Source organism: Chelonoidis abingdonii, chromosome 2 (genome assembly GCF_003597395.2).
Source record: "Chelonoidis abingdonii isolate Lonesome George chromosome 2, CheloAbing_2.0, whole genome shotgun sequence".
Taxonomy (NCBI): domain Eukaryota; kingdom Metazoa; phylum Chordata; order Testudines; family Testudinidae; genus Chelonoidis; species Chelonoidis abingdonii.
In genome coordinates, this window is record NC_133770.1 from 277,836,027 (window position 1) to 277,849,292 (window position 13,266).

Sequence of the window (13,266 nt, forward strand, 5' to 3'; positions counted from 1 at the left end):
GCAGCAGAGACAGACAAACAAACAAAAAAGGAAATACAGCACAGTACTGTGTTAAACTACTAAAAAAAAAAATAGAAAAGTTAAGTCAATGTTCAATTGTCAACTTTTGAAAGAGCAAAAGAACAGCCGTAATGTTTTGTTCGGAGTTGCAAACATTTCAGAGTTGTGAACAATCTTCATTCCAGAGGTGTTCGTAACTCTGAGGTTCTACTGTACAAATGTTTCTTTAAATTTTTACCAGCTGAACATTCCCTTCCTCTCAGTTAAAAGCTGAGAGACCTGCAGTTCAGGTTTCATCCTCATGTGATGTCACCATCCAAGTCTTCCAAATAGCTTGCCTAAATCCTGCAGCAAAAAGTGAGAAGTCAGGACCTGATATTTTTAACATAAAAGTAAACAAAAAAATTATAGCACTGTTATACATAAGAAGGGACAATACATGGTGATAACTTTTTTCATGCGCTTTGCAGTTCATCTTCAAGATTTTAACACCTACAAATAACAAGCGGCGCTCTTGTTTAAAGTGTCTAGGATCTGTGTATAGCCTGGGCATGAAATCCTTGCCGTATTCAAGTCAATAGGAGTTTTGCTACTGACATCAGTGGAGCCAGAATTTCACCCCTGGTATTTTCATTTTTTTAAAGTGGTGACATATGACAGCAGAATAAGGCCTAATTCTGAACTGGTTAGTGGTTTTTTTCACTTTGCTAACATGTAAATCGGAAAAGGTTTGACACCCATCACTGCCACATCTACTTTATTTTTTAAATGATATGTGCAGTTGTGGTACCAATCCATCCACAGCAAGATTCTAGTTCATGAATTAAACATAAGCTATTATTATTTGTTATTTGTATTATCGTAGTGCCTACAAGTCCAGCATTGGACCAGGAGTCCTAGGTTTGCCAGCCCTCCAGGATTGTCCTGTAGTCTCCAGGAATTAAAAGATTACTCTTTAATTAAAGATTATGTCATGTGATGAAACCTCCAAGAATATGCCCACCCAAAATTGGCAACCCTAACCAGGATCCCACTGTGCTAGGTGCTGTAGAAACCTAGAACGAAAGGGAAGGCTCTGTCCCAAAGAACTTACAAAAGCATATTTCCATTTTCTCCTTCAGCAGAAACAAGTTCAGATGGCTTGGGTGGTTTCAGGGGATACTTCTGTCTCTAGTGTTGGATGCTAACATATTTGGAAGAAGTTTGGATAACTGAAAATACCTGGATTCTATCCAGCACTATATCCAGCTATTTTCAGAAATTATCAATTGATGAAGTATCCCCTGAAACCCAATAATCCGTTTGAACTTGGTTTTGCTCTTGAAGAAAACTGAATCATACTTGTGGCAACTTCATGAACTAGAAATTTGCGGTTAATTGGGTGGTACCACAACTGCACAGATAAGTAGTATGGGTGAAATCCTGGCACTATTGAAGTCAGTAATGACTTCACTGGGCGCAGGATTCATACTGTATCATTGCATAAAAAAGGGAAGAAGGAGAATCTGGGGAACTACAGACCAGTCAGCCTCACTCATTCCCTGGAAAAATCATGGAGCAGGTCCTCAAGGAATCCATTTTGAAGCACTTGGAGGAGGAAGATGATCAGGAACAGTCAATATGGATTCACCAAGGGCAAGTCATGCCTGACCAACCTGATTGCCTTCTATGATGAAATACCTGGCTCTGTGGATATGGGTACAGCAAAGCTTTTGATGCGGTCTCCCACAGTATTCTTTCCAGCAAGTTAAAAAGGTATGGATTGGATGAATGGACTAGAAGGTGGCTAGAAAGCTGTCTAGATCATCAGGCTCAACAGGTAGTGATCAATAGCTCATTGTCTAGTTGAAAGCCAGTATCAAGCGGAGTGCCTCAGAGTTCAGTTCTGGGGCTGGTTTTGTTCAGCAAGTTCATGGATGACACTAAGCTGGGGGGAGAGGTAGATACACTGGACAGTAGGGATAAGGTCCAGAGTGACCTAGACAAATTGGAGGATTGGGCTAAAAGAAATCTGATGAGGTTCAACAAGAACAAGTGCAGAGTCCTGCACTTAGGACGGAAGAATCCCATGCATTGCTACAGGCTAGGGACCAACTGGCTAAGGGGCAGTTCTTCAGAAAAGGACCTGGGGATTACAATGGATGAGAAGCTGGATATGAGTCAACACTGTGCCATTGTTTCCAAGAAGGCTAACGGTATATTGGGCTGCATTAGTAGGAGAATTGCCAGCAGATCAAGGGAGGTGATTATTCCATTCTATTCTGCACTGGCAAGGCCACTTCTGAAGTAATGCATCCAGTTTTCGGCCCCCCACTGCAGAAAGGATGTGGACAAATTGGAGAGTCCAGCAGAGGGCAACAGAAATGATGAGGGGGCTGGGGCACATGACTTATGAGAAGAGGCTGAGGAAACTGGGCTTATTTAGTCTGCAGAAGAGAAGAGTGAGGAGGGATTTGATAGCAGCCTTCAACTATCTGAAGGGGGCTTCCAAAGAAGATGGAGCTCAGCTGTTCTCAGTGGTGGCGGATGACAGAACAAGAAGCAATGGTCTCAAGTTGCAGGGGGAGGTGGTCTAGGCTGGATATTAGGAAAAACTGATCCACTAGGACGGTGGTGAAGCACTGGAATGGGTTACCTAGGAAGGTGTTGGAATCTCCATCCTTAGAGGTTTTTAAGGCCTGGCTTGACAAAACTCTGGCTGGGATGATTTAGTTGGTGATGGTCCTGCTTTGAGCACGGGATTGGACTAGATGACCTCCTGAGGTCTCTTTCAGCCCTAATCTTCTATGATTTTATGATAAATATGTTTTTTAAAATAAAAAGTGATCTGCTATTTTGTATCTGTTAAAACTGCACTTTTGGTGTGGTATGGAGTATTGCATCCAGTTTTCATCCCTGATTTAACGCTCTTTACTTCAGTGACCTCACTAATATTTGCATTCGGGCATCTATAAAGTTAAGTGGTTCTTTGGGACTGTTCCAGTGAAATTTTGCAATATTCACTTATGCCAAGTGTCGCTGCAGGAATTTCTGGTATTTTATTATCTTTCAGGACCTTCTCTCAAACTTAGAACATTGTGCATACTAAAATCAAAGAAACACTGTTACTAACAGTTTTGTAAAGGGAAGGAAGGCTAATGTTAATTGTAAAATTAATACGAGAATGTTATTTTAAGAACTAAATATTTATTCGTAAATGATATTCATGTAATATTAGTGAATACTCAGATTATCAGTAGGCAGATGGCCAGTAAGAATGACTATTATTTATTTAATAGTTTTTAAAAGTTCTCGGTGAAATCCTACCCCCCACACAGTCTCCGATCCAAACTAAAATTTCAGCTTCTCCTTGTGAGATCTCCGTGTGGATGTCTAGCCATCAGTTCAAGCTAAACTCATGGCTAAAACAGAGCTCTTAGTCTTCCCCCCAAGCCTTCCCCACTACCTCCCTTGCTGCCCCTCACACTTGGGAGGAACTCCCCATAAAAACCTTCCAAGTTACCTCATTAACCTTCTTCAGAACCTTCCTTAAAACTCTCCTTTGCCATCATGCCTACAAAGCACTTGATAATGGTTAGGTTTGCTGAGACCACAACCTGTCATGCTGACCAGTGTTGTCTCACTGTTTCTTTGTGCTCTTCCATCTGCCTGTCTGTATCCCTCTGGTGTCTCTTGCGTTATACGTGTAACCTCTCTGGGGCAGGGTCTTTTTGTTCTATATACAACGCCTAGCACAATGGGGGCCTGTTATATAACTAGCATCCCAGGTGCTGTGGTAATACTGTAATTAATAGTAACAATAGAACTCAATGGCAAAACTCCCATTGACTACAATGAGATCAGGATTTCACAGTAAAATTTTTGACTCAGCCTACTCATTGTGCACACAGCTATTCTGTGGAACCATGTGTTCCTGTCACAGTTACTCTCATCTCATCCTTGCCTGCACTGTCTCCTCGCTTATGCTGTTATACTAGGGTTGCCAACCCTCCATGATTGGCCTGGAGTCTCCAGGAATTAAAGATTATTAGGGCTGTTGATTAATCACAGTTAACTCATGCGATTAAATCAAAAAAATTAATCGCAATTTAATTTTTTTATTGTGATTAATCACACTGTTAAACAATAGAATACCAACTGAAATTTATTAAATATTTTAGATGTTTTTCTACATTTTCAAATATATCGATTTCACTTACAACACAGAATACAAAGTGTACAGTGCTCACTTTATATTATTTTTTATTACAAATAAATGATAAACAAAAGAAATAGTATTTTTCAATTCACCTCATACAAGTACTGTAGTGCAATCTCTTTATCATGAAAGTGCAACTTAAATATATAGGGTTTTTGTTACATGACTGCACTCAAAAACAAAACAATGTAAAACTTTAGAGCCTACAAGCTCAATTCAACCTCAACTAGCTTGCCATGTACTAACTGTCCTGTTAACTCTGTTGACACACACTAGCAGTTAGTTAATGCACTTTGATCTACTCTGATTTGAAATGGGACTAGATTAAAGCACACTAACAAACTGTTAGTGCATGTCATCAGGGTTCACAGGGACAGGCAGTACTTGGCAGGCTAGTGCAAAGTAAATTGCCATAAACTAAATGTTTGTGTAGACCACTTTAACTATGTGGTTCTGTGCTGTACTATGCTGTTATAGTTAAAGTAGCACAACTCCCCAATATGGATGCAGTTATACTAATATAAATGTACTTATACCAGTTATAGCTTATTCCCATATGGGAAAAGAAATAAACTATACTGGCATAAGGCACCTTTATACTGGTATAACTGCATGCACATTAGCAGTTGTACTGTTATTATTTTGGTTAAAAGCACATTCCTAACTGCCATAGTTATACTCGTGCAAGATCTTTATGTCCACCAGACCTAATATGGCAAGTGAGAAATCTAGCAAGCAAGGTGCTAGCCCGTTCGTTAAGCCCCTTGGCAGCAACTGTCATGCAATATTTCAGCCAACAGTTCAGAAATTGAACAACAATACTTTTTAGAAACTGGATGACAGCAGAATAATAGCTCCCTTGTTGCAAAATGTTTCAGTCCCCCCCCCAGGAACTTTCCTCCCTCCCTTTGTTTCTTTAATAAAAAATGAAGGCAGTGGTCTTGTCTATGCTGCGACTTCTTGACAAAGCACATACCCTCTAGGCATTTTATCATCAAAACTCTAATAGAGTCATCATCCCACTTTGCTGACTGTCCAGGCTACCAGCAAGGCTGAATCCCAGGAGTCCCCACCCTGGAATGCACTGAAGAGATTGTGGGGAGTGAGATAGGGGGAGAAACTTAGCTGGCCGTTAGAGACATCTGCTGCTGTTCTTGTAATGGGAAAATTTGAGAGCTTTTTAACAAATGGTCTTGACTCATCCATAATTTTTCTTAAACCTGACATGACAAAACAACCACCCCAATAATACTTTTGTTTTTTATAGAACCTTTCAGTGAATAATGTAAAAATACTGTAGAACATGAATGAAGCTTCACAACAGCCCCATGAGTTGCCCATTTAGCTGAAAGGGCTATTGAGGCACGGAAGTTAAGAACCTTGGCTAAAGTCACAAAGAATCAGTGGCAGAAACAGTAATATAAACTAGGTACTTTATTTCCCAGTTCTCTGTTCTAACCATTATATCATATTGCCTCCCTAAACCACAACAGATTAGAATATAAACATCTTTCACAGTTAAAGTGGGTTTAATGTGCACTCATTATCAGTTATGAATAAAGTAAATTCACGACAAAAGTATCCTTTTCATTAAACATTTCTGTGACAATTATTTTATTTGCAGTAAAAAAAAAAAAAAGTAATGCCATATGTTTAAAAAACATTGATACAAAAACTACAAACATTGTAACTTTATAGAATACTTTGATTAGACTCAGAGGGGGCTGCATTTCACTGGGGAATGAATAACGTTGTCGTTTTCTTCCAATCCACAGTTCTGGCCTTTTTAGCATGAATAGCATGGCCTCCTCCTTTCTGAGTGATTCTAACTTTTTGAAGAGCTAAATACATCAGGTCAAGTATTTTGCATCCAAACAGTGTTTGTCAGAAAGTGGCCATTTTTCATTGAAAATTTTCATTTCATTTGATTAAAAAATAAATTGGAAACTGACAGTGTTTCACTTACTAAAACTGGTCAGTTTTTTTATGAAAATCTGAAAAATATTTTCAGGAAATTGAGAAAAAAATGAGTTTTTCTAAAAAATGTCCTGCAAAAAAATTTTAAAAAAAAACCTCGCACTTTCTGACTAAGTTTAGTGCTAAGTGACTTTAATTCCCATTCATTAGAGGCACTTAGCATCTCACAGAATTGAACTCTTAGGGTAAAATCCTTGCCATTGACTTCAGTGGGATCAGGATTTCACTTTTAGGCCCTGATTCTATGCCGTTAGGCAAACATGTATGCATGTGTTTAATTTGACTAGTATTAGTGCTACTGATTTCAACAGCACTAATCAGGGCTTTAGACTGTAGACTGTTTGGGTTCAGAGTCTTATGGTCCTATAGATTGGTAAAGCACCATGTGAATCATGGTATTATATGAAAAATTGAATGATGCAGTGGGAGTAGTTAAAAATTCCAAAGCTTTGAAAGATCCTGCTGTTTCCAGTGATATTCCTGACAACTGTAATTGGAAATTAACCTTTAAGTGGTGGAATCCTTCAAAACTATAGAACTCTTATGTGTGCCAAATGTAGCTGTTGTCTACTTTCATACAAAAAAAAATTATTCCTACAGATAAAAAGGCCCAGGGAGGGAGAAGCATTAAGCATTACGTCTTATCATTCTGATTTGCCTTGGCTGGTTCTGGTCAGGTTCAGTATCCAACACCATAGCGTCTAAATGCCCGAGTCGTCATAATTATCAGAATTGAGCTGATTCCTGCTATCCTCTGTTATTTCTTCATTGGCTGTCTAGTGTAGGGCCTGAGCTAATGCCCACAGAAGTCAATGGAAAGACTCAATGAGCTTTGGATCAGGTTCTTAGGTACTTAGCATCTGGTTGAATAGTCAGTCAGGAGCCTGCCTCATTACCTATCCCTTTTCGTCGTTTCAGACATAAGAAGCAAGTGGCTTACACAGGGAATTAACCCCTTGCATATTGGTGTATTTGAACTCTTTCAGTGAAGTATTATTATTATTTTATTTTTCATTTATTTATTTATTAGTTACTTATTGGCAGGGTATCAGCAGATGGGAAAAAATGCATGAATTTTAGTTCCACTGGAGAAATGAACTGATTAAGTAGAATACGGTGTCAGTATTGCAGCATCTGCTACCATAAAGAGAAGCCTAAGTCCACCGCAATTGTAATACATCCCTTCTCTTTTCTCTGTAGGTCTGTCAGTTTGTGGTTTCTGTGAATGGACTCAATGTTCTCCATGTGGACTACAGGACTGTGAGCAATCTCATTCTGACTGGCCCTCGAACTATTGTCATGGAAGTGATGGAGGAATTAGACTCCGGAGAAGGAAATTTTCTCACTGGAAGCTGTGAATAGAAATAGAACCAATGCAACGCCAAACACCACAAGGGGGCAAAACCTTGCCTTGTCTAACTAGATTATTCTGCCTTTCAGGTGCTTTCCCCTTCAGTCTAACAATAGTAGCTGTGCTCATATGCTAAGAAGTGAACAGTATATATCAGCATGTTATCATTTAAGACCCGATCCTGCAAACTGTTCTGCTGAAGACAAGGACCAGGTCTTTAGTTGTCAATCCAGCTGTCTCTGTTGGGATGGTATCCTACTTAAAAGGCTGCATGTAAATTCCCTTGCCGTTCAACCCTGTGATCACAATACTTGAAAAGAGGAATGTTTGGTAAGGACTTTCCGTATGGTTGGCATGGCATATGAATGTTAGCGTACTCCCCTCCTTGTAATTTAGGCGTGTCCAAAGTACATCCCCAGGAGAGCGGCTGCCTGCTACTGCTCCCTCTCTGTAATCATAGAGCAAAGAGAAAGGTGAGCAACTTCACGTTTATTGTCAGTGAATTCAAACAAGTAGCAGACAACATTGCAATTCGTAGAGATGAAAAAATGTGCACCTTTCTGTGGAATCCACTGAATTACCAGAGATGGGTAGTCCTATAAAAACCTGCAGCAATTGTTCCATGAAGGAAAATACAAGAGCACACAAATCTTATGGAAGTGTGCATTAATTTTTCATTTTGAACATATAGCCTTTGAAAACCAGACCTCTTATCTAGGTGTCTAAGTACAGATTTAGGAGCCCAAGTTTGAAAATTTAGGTCTATATAACTTCTGTCTAAACTACATGTGGCTCTTAGTCTCCTGGTAACTAGTCGATGTGGTTCTTTTCACAAAGTTTGGATATCCCTGATATCAGAAGAATGATAATATTTTAAAGAGCTGAAGTCAGAGAATCACAATGTTAAGCATTAGCATTGAAATATTTAGTAGCTCTGATATGGTACAGTACACTTCAAATTGAAGCAATGTACTTGAATGTGTCTTTGATTATCAGCATTTTCAAACCATTAAATGCTTGAAAACTACAGATGTGTCACATAATTTACATCTGATGCAATTATTAATAACACATTATATTTAACTGACTTTTCCTCATTTTAAAGCCGAGAAGGAATTTTTATTGATAAACTTATGAAAAAATATTTTTAAAATGTATATTTGAATGATATACTTTACTGAATCTAAATTGCTTCTCAACTCTGTGATATCTGGAGTGCCATAGGTCTCAAACTGAGATTAATTGAATGTATACAGTCTTGTTCACAAAACATAAATATGTATATCTTTAGATTGTAGGCTTTCTGATACTGTTCAGTTTATATACAGTAATACTTTTTAAAGTTAAAAAAAAAGAATGCTTGACCTTCAGCGCAAGAATACCCAAAAGCATTCACTACCTATTTTTGGTATTTTTTCCTACTAAGAGTGTTGACTATGTTTATATTAAGGAATTGGCCTCATCGCACATTCTTCTTACAGTATGATTTTCACTCACTCAGATATTTGCACAGGCTTGATCAAAGGAATAATAAGACTTTGAGATTATATGAGTTTGCAACATCATAAGTGAAACTGTATGTTTGCATATTTTCTAAGCACATCAAAAAGACTATATTTTATGACTGACTCACAATCAAAATTCCTCATAATTCCTTCATGTTTACCAGTGCAAGAAGATCTTAAGTGCAGCTGAGAATACTATCCATGTACTAACCTTGTATAAAAGCCTTGTGTTTGAGGGATTCTTTTAACATGTCACTTTGTATCACAGTTACTTATACCTTATACTAACATAGCTGAAGAATGCTTGTACACGTCTAGAGCCTTCATCAGACCTCACTAATGTACTGCTAGTTCTTCTTTGAGTGCTTGCTCATGTGTATTCCACAGTAGGTGTGCGTACTTGCCACGTGAACAGGTGCTGGAAGTTTTTCCCTTAGCAGTACCCATAGGGGGAGTGCTGCTATGACTCCTGGAGTGGCACCTCTATAGCGCACTGTAAGGGGAGCCGTGCGCTCTCCCCCACCCAGTTCCTTCTTGCCACCAGTGACAGAGCATCGGAATTACCTGCTCCAGCTTTGCTGCAGCTCGTCTCAGAACTTGTTTCATCATTAGTAGTACCTGTGTTAGTAAGTCCAAGAAAAGTTTCAGTTTAGTCAGTTAGTTAGTGTTCAGGCTGGGGCATGCCCTGGACCCCAGAGTTTAAATCGTGCGAGTCTTGCAGGTGTTCGTTGCCCTGAAATGACCCGCACACCAACTGTTTCTGCTGCCTGGACAAATCTCACATCAGTGACTGCTGTAAGATCTGCAGGTCCTTTAAACCCAGGACAAAAAAAGAGAGTGACATTAGACTTTGGGCCCTTCTCATGGAGTCTGCACTGGCTCCAATCCCGGTACTCTGAGCAGAATCGGCACCAGGCAGTTCGTCTTCGGTGTGCGGCAATCTCCCTGTGGCCAGCACCGCTCCCCGTCGAAGAAGCAGAGAAGGGCTCCATCTTCTCAGAGGTGTCGAGAGAAAGCAGGGGGTGAGGCTAGACCCGTGTCAGGCAGCCCCAGTTCCCCCCGGACTCTAGAGCTCTGACTCAGATTGAGCGGAGCAGCCCAGTTGCGTCGACTCAGGCCTCTCCGGATGTCCAGATGCCCTCGACACTGGAGGCCCTGCAGGTGGCCAAGGATATTATGACTCTTCAGGTGCCTGGGGCACCACCGGCTCCCGGACACCGCTCTGGAGGCAAGCCACTGCTGGGCTCTCGATAGTCGACGCCGACCCAACACAGATCCCGGTCAGGGGACCACTTTCAGGCCCGCTCGCCACTCAGTGTCCTGTCAGGATACAGTTTCCAGCCTCTGCTTTTGTCACCCACCAGATTGTCTGGTCAGGTGCCATCAGAGTGGAGCTCCAGGCACTGCTCCACACCGAGTAGGGAGTATCAGCGGGACAGGCACAGACGCCATAGATGGTCCCATTCTCAGCGGAGCTACCAAAGCCGCTCCCGACACAGGCGCCGGCGCTGGTCACGCTCCAGCTCTTTCACCTCGAGACACTATGCCCAGGACTCCCAGTGGGGATCGCCAGCTCCGCGTCACCGCAGATCCAGGTATTGCAGCGTCTCAAGGAGCAGCAGCTCGAGGTGGCACCGTTTCTTGACGTCGGAGTCCTGGTTCCATGGCAGACATTGTTCTCAGTACCACTGCTCATACGCTCCCACGGTACCGATAGGTCATTAGTAACCCCAACCTCGACACACACGTGGTCCCCTATGATCCAGCTGGGCCAACCCGACTAGTTGGTGCTGCCAGTGCCGCAGAAGAGTCAATGGCAAGGGCCCCAGTGGCAAGACCAGTGGTGCCAGTGGATCCCCCATGCACGCCCAGCCAGGCCCTCGGTTGATAGTGGGGGCATCGGAGGCTCCCTCAGCCACACTATCTAGACCTCTGAGGAATAGAACAGTGAGTCATGGATCCTCAGCCCGCATGAGGAGTCTGACCAAGGGGTGGATCCCGTGGCATTGGTCGACGTGCAGAGCCCTGTACCTGCCCCCTCCCCCGCACCTGATGATAAGATTGCAGCCCCACCCCCCTCCACACTGCAAGAGGACTTTAGGGCTCATCAGGAGCTACTGAAGCAAGTAGTGTCCAGTCTCCAACTCCAGGCTGAGGAGATGGAGGGACCCTTGGACTCCCTGTTCAACGTGTTTTCATCCTTGGTACCAGGCAGAGTGGCCCTCCTGCTGCACGAAGGGGTGGCTAACATCTCTAATGCCCTCTGGTGAATGCAAGCCTCCCTTGTGCCGATATTGAAAAAGGTAGAGAACAAATACCTTTATACCCACTCAGCCCCCAACTCCCTAGTGGTGCACTCCGTAAATCATAGAGAAAGACTGGGTCAACCAGGACCCATACCCAAAAATAAAGACTCTAAAAGACTGGACTCATTTGGCAGGAAGCTTTATTTGTCGGCCAGCTTCCAGCTCCAGGTGGCCAACCACAACGCCCTCCTCAGTCACTATGAGTTCAACTTGTTGGGGTTGCTGCTGAAATTTGAGCCCTTCCTTCTGGAGCACGAAAGGAAGGATTTTAAGGCACTGGTGGAGGAGGGCACTGCCGCTGCAAAGGTTGCCCTGCAGGTGGCGTCGGATGCAGCTGACATGACTGCTTTGTCCATGGCCTCGGCCATGTCTATGTACAGGGCATCGTGGTTTCTGCTGTCAGGGCTCTCCACGGAGGCGCAATCTATGATACAGGATCTTCCCTTTGATGGCAAGGACCTGTTCGCAGAACAAACAGACGTGAGGCTCCATGGTATGAAGGACTCACATACTACCCTTCAAACCCTCGGGCTCTGTGTTCTGCCCAAGGAAAAGCCTAAGCTGCAGACCCCCGCCGAGATACGAACCCACCTACAAGCAGGGCCGGCTTTAGGAAGTGTGGGGCCCAATTCAAACAGATTCAGTGGGGCTCCAGCAGGGATGACTCAGAAAAAAAACCACACATGTAAAAAAACATGTGGGGCTTGTACTCACCGGGCGGTGCTCCGAGTCTTCAGCAGCACTTCGGCGGAGGGTCCTTCACTCGCTCCAGGTCTTCGGTGGCACTGAAGGACCCACCGCCAAAGACCCAGAGCAAGCGAAGGACCCGCCGCTAAAGACCCGGCGCGAGCGAAGGACCTGCCACCGAAGTGCCACCGAAGACCCGAAGCGCCACCAGGTGAGTAAAAATTAAAAAGGCGCTTCTAGTCAGGGAAGGGATTCTCACTGGGCGCGGGGCCCTCTTAGGTGCGGGGCCCGATTCGGGAGAATTGGTGGAATAGGCCTAAAGCCAGCCCTGCCTACAAGAGGTCCAAAACCCAAAAGAGGCAACCTCAGAGGCAGTATCACTGCCCCGCAGCCTGGGCCCTCCAGGGGCAAGCAGCAAGGCAAGAGGAGTTTTTGACTGGTTGCAGGAGGGTACCTGGGTGGCCCCCAAGAGGACTTTTCTACCAATATAGTTTGCCTTCAGCAACCACTTGTCTGCATTCCTTGTGGAATGGTCCCGAATAACATCAGACCAATGGGTCCTCAACATGATTTCCCAGGGTTATGTGCTACAATTTGTCTCATCCCCACCCTGCTACCTCCCTCCCTCGGACGGCAGGGGGAACCCATCACATTTACCCCTGCTACAGCAGGAAGTGGGTTGGCTCCTCCGCTTGGGAGCTGTGGAGATAGTTCCATGGGAATTCCAGGGAAAAGGGTTTTACTCTCGTTACTTCCTGATCCCCAAAGTGAAAGAGAGGCTCAGGCCCATCCTGGATTTGTGAGACCTCAGTTGGTTCATGGTAAAATGCCAGTTCCGCATGGTCTCTCTGGCATGTATCATACCCGCTCTGGACCCTGGCAATTGGTATGCGGCCCTGGACCTTCAGGACACATACTTCCATTTCCACATATTCGAGGGGCACAGACGCTTCCTCCATTTCCTAGTGGAACAGGACCACTACCAATTTATGGTCATCCCATTTGGCCTGTCCACTGCACCCAGGATATTCACAAAGTGTATGGTGATATTAGTGGCCTACCTCAGACACCGAGGGGTACAGATATTTCCCTACCTCGACCACTGGCTGCTCCAGGGTAGCTCGCAGTCCCAGGTACAGAACCACGTGGATCTGCTCTTGGCTACGTGTGCCAACCTAGGCCTCTTAGTGAACAAGACCAAGTCGACATTGGTTTCGGTGCAGCGCATAGAATTCATAGGCG

The 13,266-nt window shown here is 43.5% G+C and overlaps 1 protein-coding gene across 1 annotated transcript in view; it reads left to right on the top strand.

Moving 5' to 3' along the window:
* The window catches only part of DEPTOR (DEP domain containing MTOR interacting protein), a 108,469-nt gene extending 99,375 nt beyond the window's left edge, over positions 1-9,094 (top strand). Inside the window, exon 10 of the mRNA XM_032777226.2 lies at positions 7,376-9,094. Coding sequence (XP_032633117.1) covers positions 7,376-7,537 — 162 coding nt within the window. The 3' untranslated portion in view covers positions 7,538-9,094. The remainder of the gene's footprint in view (positions 1-7,375) is intronic.
* Positions 9,095-13,266: the final 4,172 nt, after the last annotated feature.